The sequence below is a fragment of the Hyla sarda genome, chromosome 2 (genome assembly GCF_029499605.1).
Source record: "Hyla sarda isolate aHylSar1 chromosome 2, aHylSar1.hap1, whole genome shotgun sequence".
In the NCBI taxonomy this organism is placed as follows: domain Eukaryota; kingdom Metazoa; phylum Chordata; class Amphibia; order Anura; family Hylidae; genus Hyla; species Hyla sarda.
In genome coordinates, this window is record NC_079190.1 from 304,761,517 (window position 1) to 304,778,462 (window position 16,946).

Below are 16,946 nucleotides of genomic sequence, written 5' to 3' on the forward strand. Positions count from 1 at the left end.
TTCAGTGTAAAAGTACCCACTGCCTGCTCCTGTTTGTGGCTATAATTGGACTGGCACTCCAGTGGTCCCTAAAGCACCTTATAGATTAAATGCCTGATGCCTGACCACAGAAAGAAGCAGGGAGCAGTTGAGCATTTTTCCACTACTCCACAAGTAGAGGAGCAGGAACGCACTGGGCACTCTGCATATGGCCAAGCAGATGTAACGCCCAATCTGAAGCGGCATCAAGTCTGAAATGAATTTGATGGCTTGATTTGAGCGACACCTCTCAAAATTATTCTAAGAAGATTTGCTCATCATTGTTCATGACTATTCTGTTTAAAATGTGAATTGACTACACAATTCACATTTCAAACAAGAATCAAAAGAATAATTAAGCAGTTCTACATAATTCTTGTCAAAACACCTTATACCGTAGGAGATTTTTAAAGTTTCTTTTAATTAAGGTGTGTATAAGTAACTAAAGAGACTCACAGCTTTTGGTGGTCTGTAACTCTGTTCCTCAGGACATTAATCTGCAAAACAAAAAAGAAGTTTTTGCCATTTGTATGCAAGCTGGTCCTAGCTGCAGTTTGGCATGTACCTACCTCATATCTCTGCTTCTTAAATTTTTCAAGAAGGTCAAACTTTTCAGCTTCTAACTGGTAAATCTGGTTATAAAGCGCCTGAGCTTCTAACCTGGTAAGAAAATTGTATGATGAAAATTGGGGTGCTTAAGGGTAATGGCAGATGTGGTAGATAATGCATAATTTTATCAGGGGCAGACAGACAGCAGAGGGCCCCTGTGCAAAGAATGTGCCATATAGGGATCGACCGATATCGTTTTTTTAGGGCCGATACCAATAATCTGTGGAGGTTAGGGCCGATAGCCGATAACTTATACTGATATTCCGGTATAAATTATCGGCTATTTATCCCCCCGCAACACCGCTGCAGATCATTGATTTAAAGCGGGCGCTTTAAATCAATGAACTGCAGCGGCTTTTGCGGTGCCAGAGCCCGCAGCCGCCACCCGCTTCTCTCCCCCTGCCTGTCCGGGGGTCCTCCTGAGTCCTATCACCGCCGCCGCGACCGCCCCCCCCCCCCCCCCCACCGCTCCGCGCCCCCTACCCCCCCACCGCACCGCCTACTGCAAGTCCCAGCAAGCCTGCGAGGTCCTCCTGTGTCACTGGTCCCCTCTCTGGGATATTGGCTGTACCGCAAGGACTATTCCACCTGTCTTGCCTCAGTAAAGCTACCATTATTCTTAACCCTGGTGTTGGAGTCTTCATTGCCCCTGCCAATCCTAGGATCTGCGGTATTACCTTTGGGTGGTTAAAGGGGTTCTCCAGTGCTTAAACATCTTATCCCCTATCCAAAGCACCCCGTTTGTAATCAGTCCCCGGAGCGTGTTCGCTCCGGGTCTGATTACCGGCGACTACAGGGCGGGCGGTGTGTGACGTCACGCCTGCGCCGGCGTGTGACGTCACGCTCCGTTCCTCAATGCAAGCCTACGGGAGGCTATCACGCCCCCTCCCGTAGGCTTGCATTGCGGGGCGGAGCGTGACGTCACACGCCGGCGCAGGCGTGACGTCACACGCCGCCCGCCCTGTAGCTTTACTGAGGACCCCCATATCAATTGCTCAGGAGGACCCCCTTAATATCAGTTGTTATTAATTAAGGGCCCCCATATGCTGCAGCTCATTCAGGCCCCCCATATTCTCATTCAGGTCCCCCATATTGATGCTCTGAGACAGTGACAGACTACAGACCTCAGATCAGACTAAAAATAAATAAAACTTATCTCTCCTGCTCCACTGCTCTCCATGTCCTCCGGGGTGTGCCGAAGTGAGCGCTTTCCCTGCTGGTCTCCAACAGCCCGAGCTGCACAGTCATGTGACCTGACTCAGCCCGCGCTGCACAGTTACGTGACCTGACTGCATACAGCGTCAGGTCATAGTGCGTGCTGTACGCAGTTAATCTGGAGGAGACGAGGGAGGAGGTGGAGGCCAGAGGGGTAAGTAGCACTTCTCTCCACCTCCTCTCTTGTGCTGGGCCCCTGTGCAGCTGAACTGGCTGCACAGGCGATATGTCCGCCCCTGCATATCATGAAATTGCTACTTTATTTAAGGCTTTTTGAAAGAAAATGTTTACAAATAAGATTACACATTTTTAGGTGATTTTTTGTGGTTAATACTCCCAACATAGTCCAATAGTAGAAAAGTTTAGACCAAAAGTAGAGTAGAGAAACTTAATTACTTAGCTCTAATAGAGAGGGGCGTAACACGTTTTATTGTACAGAGATGGGACCGTGAAAACAGCCAATGTTGGCAAAATGTTTGTAAATTATTTTGTCTTTTATGTTCCCCCTTCCCTTTTTTTTTTCCCTTTCCTGTTCTCCCCTTTATTTTATTATGAAAATTGAAAACCTTGAATGAGAAAACAGCCAATGTAAATTTGTTTCCCAATGATCCAATCAGAGAATGGGGAATGCTTGTCAATCAGGGACCAATACGGACTCCATGGCATAGCTTTGCTAAGTAAGCCTTCAGCTTGGGTACGTTAAGTGTTGCCCTAAAAGCATTCTGTGTCAAAGAAACTTAGATTATAATGTATTAGTATAGAGGATTATGCTAATACGTTATAAATTAAGATTCCTTTAATGGAGTTGGGAAGGATATTTTCCCCTGTTAGGGGGCAGTTGTCATCTGCTTGATTTGTCATCTGCCTGATGGTCAACACAGTAGGGTTTTCGTTTAAACTTGATTTTTTTCAACCTTATAAGCTATGTAAAAGATTAGTGAAATGTTGGAGCACAAAATGGATTCAAGCTAACATTTTGGGGTATCCAAACATTTTAAGATTTCTTTCAGGTGAATCACAAAATGGTGGAAGAAATTCCCAGATATTGATGATGGATCACGTGATATCAGGCAGAGCCCAGTAGGGTTCCTGAAGCGAGTCCATCATGAGGGACTACAAGGATGAGTGATAGTCTCACATTGATAAAGCTCACAAACCCATGTCGAGTCCCAGGGCTCTTTTATATTATAATACAACCTTTTCAGGGAATCCCCCTCCAAATTGACAAAGCCAATATGTTGGTGAAATGTTGGGAAGATTGTGTTTTTAACCTCTTAAGGACGCAGGGCGTATGGATATGCCCCGCATCCCGAGTCCTTAAGGACGCAGGGCGTATCCATACGCCCGTGGGAATTCCGGTCCCCACCGCTAGCCGGTTGGGGACCGGAGCCGGATGCCTGCTGAAATCGTTCAGCAGGCATCCCGGCATATCGCCCAGGGGGGTCATTATGCCCCCCCCCCCATGTCGGCGATCGCCGCAGATCGCTGGACAATTCAGTCCAGCGATCTGCGGCGATTCCGGGTCAATCGGGTCTCCAGTGACCCGGAATTACTGGCTGTTCGGGGCCGTCTCTGATGGCCCCGAACAGCCAGAGCCAGCAGGGGTGAGGTGGCACTGGTGCCACCTCACGATCGCCCTGATTCGTCGGCCGGATTACCGGCCGACCAATCAGGGCGCCTGCTGCGGGCGTCACTCCCGCACCCGCTCCGCCCCTCTTCCGGAGGACGTGAGCGGGTGCGGGAAGACGACCCCGGGTGCTGGGGACCCCGATCCCCGGCATCAATGTTGGGATCGGGGCCCCAGGAGCGACGGCGGTGGCGAGGGACAGCCTGCGATGGAGCAGCAGCAGGAGGTGAGTTACAGCCTCCTGCTGTTGCTTAGCAACAGCTCCCAGCATGCAAAAAGGGCATGCTGGGAGCTGTAGTTATGCAACAGCAGGAGGCAGACCACCACAAGTCCCAGCATTCCCTTATGGGCATGCTGGGACTTATGGTTTTGCAACAGCTGGAGGCACATTTTTTCTATGGAAAAGTGTACCTTCAGCTGTTGTATAACTACAACTCCCAGCTTGCACAAACAGCTAAAGTGCATGCTGGGAGTTGTAGTGGTGCATCTGGTGGTTGCATAACTACAACTCCCAGCATGCCCGTTGGCTGTTGGTGACTGCTGAGAGTTGTAGTTTCAACAGCTGAAGGCACACTGGTTGTGAAACTTAGAGTTTTTTTTTTTTACCTAACTCAGTGTTTCACGACCGGTGTGCCTCCAGCTGTTGCAAACTACAACTCCCAGCAGTCACCTTACACCATGCACCGTACATGCTGGGAGTTGTAGTTTTGCAACAGCTGGAGGCACACTGGTTTTGAAACACTGAGTAAGGTCACAAACTCCGTGATACATAACCAGTGTGCCTACAGCTGTTGCAAAACTAAAACTCTCAGCATGTACAGTCTGTCAGCGCATGCTGGGAGTTGTAGTTTTGCAACAGCTGGATGTCCCCCCCAATGTGAATGTACAGGGTACACTCACATGGGCGGAGGCTTACAGTAAGTATCGGGCTGCAAGTTTGAGCTGCAGCAAATTTTCTGCAACAGCTCAAACTGCCAGCGAGAAACTACTGTGAACCCCCGCCCGTGCGACTGTACCCTAAAAACACTACACTACACTACCACAAAAAATAGAATAAAAAGTAAAAAACACTACATATACACATACCCCTACACAGCCCCCCTCCCCTCCCCAATAAAAATGAAAAACGTCTGGTACGCCACGGTTTCTAAAACGGAGCCTCCAGCTGTTGCAAAACAACAACTCCCAGTATTGTCGGACAGCCGTTGACTGTCCAGGCATGCTGGGAGTTTTGCAACAGCTGGAGGCACCCTGTTTGGGAATCACTGGCGTAGAATACCCCTATGTCCACCCCTATGCAATCCCTAATTTAGGCCTCAAATGCGCATGGCGCTCTCACTTTGGAGCCCTGTCGTATTTCAAGGCAACAGTTAAGGGTCACATATGGGGTATCGCCGTACTCGGGAGAAATTGGGCTTCAAATTTTGGGGGGTATTTTCTGCTTTTACCCTTTTTAAAAATGTAAATTTTTTGGGAAAAGAAGCGTTTTAGGTAAACATTTTTTATTTTTTTTACATATGCAATAGTCGTGAAACGCCTGTGGGGTATTAAGGTTCACTTAACCCCTTGTTACATTCCCCGAGGGCTTTAGTTTCCAAAATGGTATGCCATGTGGGCTTTTTTTGCGGTCCTGGCACCATAGGGGCTTCCTAAATGCGGCATGCCCCCCAGAGCAAAATTTCCTTCAAAAAAGCCAAATGTGACTCCTTCTCTTCTGAGACCTGTAGTGCGCCAGAAGAGCACTTTTCACCCCCATTTGGGGCGTTTTCTGAATCGGGAGAAATTGGGCTTCAAATTTTGGGGGGTATTTTCTGCTATTACCCTTTTTAAAAATGTTAAACTTTAGGGAAACCAAGCATTTTAGGTAAAAAATTATTTTTTTTTTTTACATATGCAAAAGTCGTGAATCACCTGTGGGGTATTAAGGTTCACATTACCCCTTGTTACGTTCCCCGAGGGGTCTAGTTTCCAAAATGGTATGCCATGTGTTTTTTTTTGCTGTTCTGGCACCATAGGGGCTTTCTAAAGGTGACATGCCCCCCAAAAACCATTTGACGCTCCTTCCCTTCTGAGCCCTCTACTGCGCCCGCCGAACACTTTACATAGACATATGAGGTATGTGCTTACTCGAGAGAAATTGGGTTTCAAATACAAGTAAACATTTTCTCCTTTTTACCCCTTGCAAAAATTCAAAAATTGGGTCTACAAGAACATGCGAGTGTAAAAAATGAAGATTGTGAATTTTCTCCTTCACTTTGCTGCTATTCCTGTGAAACCCGTAAAGGGTTAAAACGCTTACTGAATGTCATTTTGAATACTTTCGGGGGTGCAGTTTTTATAATGGGGTCATTTATGGGGTATTTCTAATATGAAGACCCTTCAAATCCACCTCAAACCTGAACTGGTCCCTGAAAAAAAGCGAGTTTTAAAATTTTGTGAAAAATTGGAAAATTGCTGCGGAAATTTGAAGCCCTCAGGTGTCTTCCAAAAGTAAAAACTCATCAATTTTATGATGCAAACATAAAGTAGACATATTGTATATGTGAATAAAAAAAATTTTGAATATCCATTTTCCTTACAAGCAGAGAGCTTCAAAGTTAGAAAAATGCTAAATTTTCAAAATTTTCGGATTTTTCACCAAGAAATGATGCAAGTTACCATAAAATTTTACCACTACGTTAAAGTAGAATATGTCACGAAAAAACAAATCTCGGAATCAGAATGATAACTAAAAGCATTCCAGAGTTATTAATGTTTAAAGTGACAGTGGTCAGATGTGCAAAAAATGGCCGAGTCCTTAAGGTGAAAAAGGGCTCAGTCCTTAAGGGGTTAAAAAGAGAGTAAACTCTGACTATCTGCACTAGTAAACATAAAAATAGGGGAGTAACTGAGGAGCAAAAGGATAAGGGGATACCCTTAAGTGGCAAAAAGCTCCACCTAGTGGTGTGAGAGACCATTAGCCAGTTGAAAGAGATAAAGTGCAACCCTAAATTGATAGTACTTGATAGGAAACGAGTCCCTAAATAATCCATATACAGATTTAGGTGTGACCTCCACAATAGACTGGTGGTAGGTGACCACAATCAAGGGGAATAGAGTAGAGTTAGTGAAACAGTGGACACATGATTGTTATGACTTCATAATAGGGTTTCCATTGTGATAAATGGGGCCCTCACTGTTCCACTGTGTGCCAAGGCTTTTATAAGGAGGCATATGGAGATTTGTGGCATTCCTAATTAGAAGCTTATCTTCAGGGGAGAATATTTCTATCCATATGCATGCATGGCAGCACATGGATACTATGTGGCCATATTAGCTATATGAGCTGCGAAGTAATACTTTACACCATACTGCTCTGCTGTGTAAAGGGGGCTTCTTCCTGCCCAACTGGCCTTGGGTGAAATGTCTCTCCCTGTTAGATAATTATACCGGTCATATTGAATGACACAGTCACCAATGGAGGAATAAATTACTCGGATTAAGTAAACAAAAATACATTTGTTATAGGCTCATAGACAAATATGGCGCAGAGATGCTTCACAAAAGACCAGCAGGTTGGGGAGCAGCCAGAGGCCATCGCATGTCGATGTCAGCATCGACATACAATGCTTTTTTATGTCGGGGTCATCGCATTAAGTGCCATCCGGCAGCGCAAAATGCTTAAGCTGCTGCTGGATAGCAGCTTAATGTTCCCCGTGTGGTGCGGTAAGTATTACTTACCCCTCCACGATGCTCCGGGGTGCTCTTCTGGTCCAGTGCTGGTCGTCCGGTGTCTTCTCGGCCCCCTCCGGTGATGTCAATACGCTGTTGCGCACGTCGTCCCGTCATCCAATAGGAACGGCGTACGCAGCGGTGTAATGACGTCGCTACGCAGGCCCAGTAAGGCCTTGCGGAAGACAGCGGAGGACCAAAGAAGACCAGGAGAGCCCAGCAGAGGACCGGAGAAGACCAGGAGAGCCCAGCGGAGGCCCGGGGTCACCATCGGGAGCGGCGGGGACACCATCGGGAGCGGCGGGACGCGGTCCGGAGTGGCGGGGACAGGTGAGTACTGCTTCCTATACTTTACCTTGCACGAATCCCTCAAAATACAATGGATTCGACAAACGAATTACCATCGTATGTTGAGGGACCACTGTACATTGATCAAAAAGAATGGTCAGTAGCATACCTCAGCTTGTCTTCATTCAGGTTCTCAATATTTAATGGCTTTCTTCTCTCGGCCAAAATCATTTTTTTCTTTTCCCGCTCTGTATGTTTCTTTCCACCTTTCCTCTCAGTCTATACAGAAAAAGTATAAAATATATTGTAATCAGATCATAGATACATGTAAGTCTAGAGTAGTGCTTATGGTGCCCTTGACGATATTGTGCAGATGAAAGCCAGACATTGATATAAAGTGTAGAAGGCACAACCTTTAGTAGTGGTAAATTCTTTCACAATATGAAGGCTCAGTCTCTTATACAGTCCAACAGCAGGATATTGCTGGAGCTAGGGGAGTGTCCAGATACCCATGTCCCAGCTACAAAATACAAGAGTTTTGTTGTCTAGAAACTTTCTTATAAATACTTTAATCTGTGTAAGTGGTACATTTCAGGGGCGGACATATCGCCTGTGCAGCCGGTTCAGCTGCACAGGGGCCCAGCGTGGGAGGGGGCCCGGCCCGCCCTCACACGCTGGGCCGGTCCTACCATCGGACCCAGTGCACAGGGCCGCCATCAGGGGTAAACCCATACACTTGTATGGGGCCCGGAGCTTCAGGGAGGCCCGGACGTCCCTGTACTTTTTTTTTTCCGGCTAGTCAGTGAGTGACTGCGACTGTCACTCACTGACTCCTGGCTGGGTACCCGTCAGAACTATGACCGGGCCTCATAGTCTGGGGGGCCCGCAGGACTATGAGGCCCGCTCTTTCTAGGGCGCAGGCCCCTTAAGAAGTACGGCAGGGCCGGACAGGCCAGGGGCTGATGGGAGTCGACGTGCCCCGCGCAGGCACGCACGTCTACTCCAGTCACCTGACCTGTCCCGGCGCGATCTCCAGTCCAGCAGCCTCCCGATGGATCCTCCCCGTGCAGTGACACTCTGACAGGAGCAGCAGCTGCACCGAACCCCGGCAGAGTAAGTGAACGGGGTGTGTGTGTGTGTGTGGGGGGGGGGGGGGGGGGTTATGAGAGGGGGGGGGTTATGGGGGTAATGAGAGGTGCAGGGGGTGTTATGGGGGGATGAAAGGTGCATGGGGAGGTTATGGGGGTGATGAGAGGTGCAGGGGGTTATGGGGGTAATGAGAGGTGCAGGGGGTGTTATGGGGGTAATGAGAGGTGCAGGGGGGTGTTATGGGGGGGATGAGAGGTGCAGGGGGGTGTTATGGGGGGGATGAGAGGTGCAGGGGGTGTTATGGGGGGATGAAAGGTGCATGGGGAGGTTATGGGGGTGATGAGAGGTGCAGGGGGGTTATGGGGGTGATGAGAGATGCAGGGGGGGGTTATGGGGGTAATGAGAGGTGCAGGGGGGTGTTATGGGGGGGATGAGAGGTGCAGGGGGTGTTATGGGGGGATGAAAGGTGCATGGGGAGGTTATGGGGGTGATGAGAGGTGCAGGGGGGTTATGGGGGTGATGAGAGATGCAGGGGGGGTTATGGGGGTGATGAGAGATGCAGGGGGTGTTATGGGAGTGATGAGAGATGCAGGGGGTGTTATGGGGGTGATGAGGGGGGGGTGTTATGGGGTGATGAGAGGTGCAGGGGGGGTTATGGGGGTGATAAGAGGTGCAGGAGGGTGTTATGGGGGTGAAGAGAGGTGCAGGGGGTTGTTATGGGGGTGGTGAGATATGCAGGGGGCATTATAATAGTGATGAGGAGAGGTGCGGGGGTTATAATAGTGATGAGGAGAGGTGTGTGGGGGGGTTCTAGTAGTGATGAGGAGAGGTGCGGGGGTTATAGTAGTGATGAGGAGAGGTGTGGGGGGGGTTATAGTAGTGATGAAAGGTGCCTGGGGGGGGTTATAGTAGTGATGAGGAGAGGTGTGGGGGGTTATAGTAATGATGAGGAGAGGTGCGGGGGTGGTTATAGTAGTGTTGAGGAGAGGTTTGGCAGGGGTTATGGGGGTGATGAGGAATGATGAGGACACAGAGGATAAGAGGTATTATATGTGGTGGGTATAGTGTGTGGCAGGATTATATTTAGTGGGTACAGTGTATAGCAGTATTATATTCAGGGTACAGTGTGTGGCAGGATTATATTTAGTGGGTACAGTGTATAGCAGTATTATACTCAGGTTACAGTGTATAGCATTATTATATTCAGGGTACGGTGTGTGGCAGGATTATATTTAGTGGGCACAGTGTGTAGCAGTATTATATTCAGGGTACAGTGTATAGTATTATTATATTCAGGGTACAGTGTATAGCAGTATTATATTCAGGGTACAGTGTGTGGCAATATTATATTTAGTGGGTACAATGTGTGGCAGTATTATATTCGGAGTACAGTGTGTGGCAGTATTATATTCAGGTTACAGTGTATAGCAGTATTATATTTAGTGGGCACAGTGTACAGCAGTATTGTATTCAGGTTACAGTGTCTGGCAATATTATATTTAGGGTACAGTGTGGGGCAGTATTTTATTTAGGGTACAGTGTGTGACAGTATTTTATTTAGGGTACAGTGTGTGACAGTATTTTATTTAGGGTACTGTGTGGGGCAGTATTATATTTAGTGGGTACAGTGAATAGCAGTATTATATTTAGTGGGTACAGTGTATGGCAGTATGCTATTCATGGTACAGTGTGTGGCAGGATTATATTCAGGGTACAGTGTGTGGCAGGATTATATTTAGTGGGTACAGTGTATAGCAGTATTATATTCAGGGTACAGTGTGGGGCAGTATTTTATTTAGGTTACACTTTCTGGCAAGGTTATAATGATTATTGTCTTCATGCAGAGGATGAGGATCTGCTGACAGTGAGGAGCCAATGATGTCTGCATGTCAGACTCTGCAGAGAAGATGGAGCTGGGGGAAGACCTGGTCTCTGGACGAGATGAAGAAGAAAAGAAGACGTCACTCAGGTCACTGACATCATTGTGTGTTCTTATGACTGTCCCATCAGAGCTGTAGTCACTTGTAAGTTCTGCAGTGATGATGGGTAAAACTGTGTCCAATCTGTGTCTCTTCAGCTGTTACAAAACTACAACTCCCATTGCCTGATGCTCTCCAGACATGATGGGAGTTTTAGCTTTCCAACAGCTGGAGAACCACTTCAACCGAGGTGATCGGTGGGGGTCTCAGGCCTTGAGTTGTGTAAGGGACCCCGAAATTTCTGATGGCAGCCCTGCCAGTGCACATATGACAGGGAAACCAGTCTTGCCCAGTCACTAAACTGCTACTTACATCTGCCCATGGGGACTTCCTGGCTGAGGTGCGTGCAGTGAGTGACGTCATCGCAAGCACCTGGACGCTGACGTCCAGCGCAGAGCGTGCGATGATGTCACTTATAGCGCGCACCTCTGCCAGGAAGTCCCCATGGGCAAATGTAAGTAGTGCAGGCCAGGTAAGAGTGTGTGGGTGAGTGAGAGTGTGTGTGTGTGTGTTTGTTTGTTGGGGTTATGCTACGCTACCTTATGTGGGGAATCTATGCTACCTAATGTGGGGAATATATGCTATGCTACCTAATGTGGGGAATCTATGCTACCTAATGTGGGGAATATATGCTATGCTACCTAATGTGGGGAATCTATGCTACCTAATGTGGGGAATATATGCTATGCTACCTAATGTGGGGAATCTTTGCTACACTACCTAATGTGGGGAATATATGCTACGCTACCTAATGTGGGGAATCTATGCCATGCTACCTAATGTGGGGAATATATGCTATGCTACGCTACCTAATGTGGGGCTACGCTACCTAATGTAGGGAATCTATGCTACGCTACCTAATGTGGGGAATATATGCTGCGCTACCTAATGTGGGGATTATATGCTACGCTACCTAATGTGGGGAAATTATGCTATGTTACCTAATGTGGGGAAACTATGCAATGCTACCTAATGTGGGGAATATATGCTACCTAATGTGGGGAATCTATGCTACCTAATGTGGGGGAACTGCTGCCTATCTAATGCAGATTAATGTGAGTTGCAGTGCAATTTTATGGCATATTACTTTTTTTTTTGGGGGGGGGGGGGGGCCCAGGCACATTCTTTGCACAGGGGCCCTCTGTTGTCTGTGTCCGCCCCTGGTACATTTGTGTATTACATTGCCCTTTCAGCATACACTGAGGTTTCACAACTGTGTAAATTTAAATTTTAAAGGGGTACTCCGCCCCTAGACATCTTATTCTCTATCCCAGCGGCGGGACCCCCGTGATCTTGCCTGCGGCACCCCAGACATCAGGTGCACGGAGTGAACTGCGCTCTGTGCCGGATGACTGGCGATGATGGACGGAGGCTCAAAGCGTCACGGTCACACCCCACTAGTGACGTCACTGCCACTTCTCTCAATGCAAGTCTATGGGAGGGGGCGTGGTGGCAGTAACGCCCCCTCCCATAGACTTGCATTGAGGGGGTGTGGCCGTGATTTCACAAGCCTCCGGAGCTGCACCTGATGCTCTAAAAGAACACTGGATGCAGCAGGGAGATCGGGGGGTCCCCAGTGGCGGGAGCCCCGCGATCAGACATCTTATCCCCTATCCTTTGGGTCTAAGGGTGGAGTACCCCTTTACATTAAATATTTGCATATTGTGTCAGGAGAATGATTCGTTGGTCACATGGCATGCTCCCCAGCTAGTTTCTATGCAGAAACATTCAGCACGGCTGTGGGAAAAGTCCCTAATCCAACCCACACTCCCCAGAAGGCTGGACCCAAACCAGTCAGCTCTAGTCTGGCTAAGGATAGAGAAGAGTAAACATGTAAGGCACACATACACCTAGTCTAGAGTGTACCTATTAGGTCCAGGTAACTTCAGGCCTATACTGTCCTGCATCCTGGTAATGTAAACGCATGCTACAAGCCAGTTAACTGTCCAGATCCAGTTGCAAGTACCATCACAGCATTCTTCTCAAGCCTGTGTTATGTCACCAGTCCCATGTCTCTCTTCCCTAAGGTGAAGTGTTAACTGATTGGTTTTCAGTTTGTCCCAAAAAGTATCTACTGACTTTTTTTTATCTGCGATGTCCAACTGTGAGATGCAGGTTCCATGAGATATTATAGCTTGGCAGTCATGTTGTCTTAAGCCTAGCCTTGTTATTTTCTAGTATGAAGATATGGGGAGCTTGTACACCTTCTCCCCTGCAAGCTGTATAACTTTGCTTTTTCATCAGGGACCAGGATAAGGGGCTGCCCTGAACTCAAAATGTAAAAGTAAATCTAATCAGTAGAATGGATTTTTGAATTTTCTGTCATTCTTCTCTGCAGGCCATCTTAAGCTCTGTTAGTTTATTAGATACTTAGATTTTTAGACCCCTCCAGAACCTAAACCTGGATTCGAATCATGGCACTGGTTGGGCCACTCAAAGACATTCACAGAGTTGTCCCTCAGCATTATTGCCTTATTGGAAGGTAAACCTTTAGTCCAGTCTAAGAATATCTCTGTTCTTTATTCTATTCAGTTTTCCATTAAACCTGGCCAGTCTTCCTTTCTTGTCCCAGCTACTGAAATTCCCCTGATGTTGCCACCACTTCTTCACTGGAGAGATGGTATTAGGCAAGTGATTAACAGTGCCTAGTTTCTTCCAGACATGACACTAAGTGCTGAGGACAAAAAGTTAAAATCAGACCAGGAATTCTTGGTTCTCACAGTCTAAGAGTCCTTTAGCTGCTATTTTGCTAACTTTAGACATGCTTTTGTGCTGCAGTGATGGTTGTGCAGATGGGAAAAACTTCCAAAAGATCAAAGGATCTGTAGATTGGATTCTTGGTCATCTCCTCTCTTACAAAAGCCCTTCTTTTCCAATTAGTTTTCTGGGGGTGATACGCTTTAGAAAGGGTACTGATTGTCCCCAACTTCTTTAGAATTTGTAAGAATTATGGAGCCCACTGTGTTCTTAGGAACATTTACTGCAGCAGAACATTTTTATACCCTTCTCCAGATGTGTACCTTCACACCATCCAGTCTCTGATCTGTACAGGCAATCCTAGGCCCCCCTAGGCGAAATTTTGTCACAGGATGTGTCACATCAAAGGGTCAGAATGGTCAGAAAAATTAAATTTTCTACATTCTCAGTATGGGGTATTAAGTGCAGAGTGCTTATTTTAGCACAAAATGTGAAAAAAGTTAAAGGATCTAAAGACTTTTTGAATGCATTGTATGTGCAAACGTGAACCCTTTGCTATCAGCCAATTATGGAACAAGTGCTTTATACTACTCAAGCAATGGTGTTCCGTGCTTTACTTGGACTTTGTGGTATTGGATTTGTATATGATCAGGTTAAGAATCACACTGGGTAAAGCACAGAAGTTCTCTATCTGTGCAGAGGACCAATAGTAATCTCTAGATTGTAATAGTAATTCTTGCCAAATGGAGCCCTGATAGTATCACCAACTGTATAATAACCACCTTGATGCCATAGTCATCGTACTTATGGAGGGGCTCTGCTTAGGGTTCCCTGATAGGAGTGCCGCTAGCACTTGGCATTTTTAGTCTGGTGCCATGGATCTCAAGGCAACTGCCTCCATCACATATGCAGTAAAGCAGAAGGCAGAGTGGGAGCTGTCAGCTCGCTGCTCTACCATTCAGTCATAGGCTACAAACACTTCAGGTGGCAGTGTGAGGGCCCTAGCTACTATGTGGGTGCCTAGCAACTATATGGGGCACAAAAGTGGCTATAGTAATTACTATATGGGGGCGGTATGGAACCTAAGAGTATATGGTGGCAGTGTGGGGGCCTAACTATATAGGTGCAGTGTGGGGGGCTAGCTACTATATAAGGGTTATAGAGGGGGCCTAAATATTATATGGGGACTCAGAGGAGCCTACTTCTTATATGGTGTACTAAGTGGGTATTATTAATATGTAGGGCAATGCATATGGGAAGTGTGTAAAGAAGTTACCTGGGTCGCGTCCGCGCTGCTGCAGGCCTCCGGCGTGCGTTCCCTGCCTTGTTGCTATGCGCGGCGCATGACGTCAGTGCACCGCGCTGTGCATAGCAACGACGCAGGGGAAGCGCGCCGGAGGCCTGCGGCAGCGCGGACCCGACCCAGGTAATTATGCCACCGGGGATGGGGGGAGGCAACAGGGCAGCGGCGCCGGCAATGGGTGCCGCTGCCCCTTCTCTCCCCCTGGCTGTCGGCGCCGCTTCTCTCCCCCTGGCTATCGGCGCCGGCAATGGGGCGCCGGCACCGATAGTCAGGGGGACAGAACGGGCAGCGGCGCCGATAGCTAGGGGGAGAGAAGGGCCAGCAGCAGGGCTCTAGACCCCAGGAAAGGCAGGGGGAGAGAAGTGGGCAGCGACGGCCTCTCTCCCCCTGCCTTTCCTGGGGGTGTATCGGCGTATAACACGCACATAGACTTTAGGCTAAAAATTTTAGCCTAAAAAGTGTGTGTTATACGCCGATAAATACAGTATATATTTTTTATAGTGGATTTTATTCAGTAATAATATAGTGGCAATAACAGTGGTCATGGCGTACCTGTATTATTTGCCCATTGTTCCTTACTGGTAACACCTAAAATAGCAGTGCACATATTTCATATTATTTGAAGTTGCTCACAATTTTTTTTTATATTGGCATTATTAGTAGGATTGGTCTTAATTTCTTGGTTAGAGGTGAGCATACTTTAAAATGGTTGATGGGGCTCTCCAAAAATTTGAAAGCCTTAAAGAGAAACTGTCATCAAACCATATTTTGTAAAATAACTCCGATTATATTCCCTAACTACTCCTAACACCCCTCCTGCCCTTAAAACATTAACTGAGCTTTATAAAGCTGTGTATCATACCTTTCCCCTTACTCACATTTAGTGAGCTCCTGACAGAAGAAAATGGGCATTCCCCAGCAGGCGCGACATCACTGAAGTCTGCGAGAGCTGTGCCTCGCCATGCCCCGCACACACTTCCTGAGTTTGGTTTCCTGCCAGGCCATGAGGAGACCAAACTAACTGTTTGACTTGCAGCAGGGAACAGAACAGAGCCACCTAGTGGCAGTTTTCACAATCACATTAAAAACATGAAAGATTGAGAATTTTAACAGCAAGTAAATAGCAAAGTGTCTTATAAGTACATAATAAAACAATGGCCCTTATTTACTATTGTAAATCCGACATGTTTTGTCAGGTTGGGCGCCAGATTCTGTCGCTTTGCTCCAGAAATTCTGTCTGCGACAGATTTTGCGCCAGAATTGAAAAAAAGCTGGCTAACTCTCCATTTTGCTAAGAAAAGTCAAAAAAGGTGCGTGGTCGCCGGGAAAAGGGTGCGTGGTCACCGGAAAGGGGCGTGGTCCCAACATTTTCACCAAAACCCAACATATTTAGGTTTCCACATAAAATGTGGTGGATTTGAGCTGAGGAAAACTCTACAGATCAGAGCATGTGTAAAAAAAAGCAAAGTGTAGGGAAAGTGGAAAATGTAGGGAAACCTTAGTAAATACTGTGGAAAATTAATTGTAGGGAATTAAAACCCAGAAAGAAACCTACACTCCACTCTTAGTAAATGAGGGCCAGGGGGGAGAGAGAGAGGGGGAGAGAGAGGGGGAGAGAGGGGAGAGAGAGAGAGAGAGAGAGAGAGAGAGGGGGAGAGAGAGAGAGAGGGAGGGGGAGAGAGAGGGAGGGGGAGAGAGAGGGAGGGGGGGAGAGAGACAGAGAGGGGGAGAGACAGAGAGGGGGAGAGAGAGAGGGGGAGGGGGGGGGGAGAGAGAGAGGGGGAGAGGGGGGGGAGAGAGAGAGAGGGGGAGAGGGGGAGAGAGAGAGAGAGGGGGAGAGGGGGAGAGAGAGGGGGAGAGGGGGAGAGAGAGAGGGAGAGGGGGAGAGAGAGAGGGAGAGAGAGAGGGGGAGAGAGGGGGGAGAGAGAGGGGGAGAGAGAGAGAGAATTTATCCCTGGTTGTTGACACAAAATGTACATGAAGGAAGACGTAATTGCTTTTTCCAATCGTTCCAAAAATTATCCCTTTTCAGGAGTAGCAACAGGATTTGTGTCTCAAAATAATGAAGAAAAAATTGCATTTGTATGAAAAAAAAGCTGATAAACTTATCCTTTTTTGGGGATTTTGGGTTGTGTATATGTAGTTCTGGCTGGTAACAGCGGTAGCACCAATGGTGGAGGACTGGTGGGAGTGATAATAGGCAGTGGACAGCAGGAGTGGTGGTAGTACTCTCTAATCAGTGGCATTTGGCACATGAGGTTTAAATTCCTCATGAAGCCATGCCTGATTAAAGGGGTTATCCAGGAAAAAAAAATTTTTTTAAATATCAACTGGCTCCAGAAAAGTTAAAGAGATTTGTAAATTACTTCTATTAAAATCTATCTATCTTCATCCTTTCAGTACTTATGAG

At 47.3% G+C, this 16,946-nt stretch overlaps 1 protein-coding gene across 7 annotated transcripts in view; it reads right to left on the reverse strand.

The window, feature by feature from the left end:
- Nucleotides 1–470: 470 nt before the first annotated feature.
- LOC130356311 (troponin T, cardiac muscle isoforms-like) overlaps nucleotides 471–16,946 on the reverse strand; it is a 190,942-nt gene continuing 174,466 nt past the window's right edge. For all 7 annotated transcript variants that reach the window (XM_056557625.1, XM_056557624.1, XM_056557623.1 and 4 more), the window contains 3 exons: nucleotides 7,638–7,747; nucleotides 588–678; nucleotides 471–515 (listed from right to left, as the gene is read on the reverse strand). In XM_056557625.1, coding sequence (XP_056413600.1) covers nucleotides 471–515; nucleotides 588–678; nucleotides 7,638–7,747 — 246 coding nt within the window. The remainder of the gene's footprint in view (nucleotides 516–587; nucleotides 679–7,637; nucleotides 7,748–16,946) is intronic.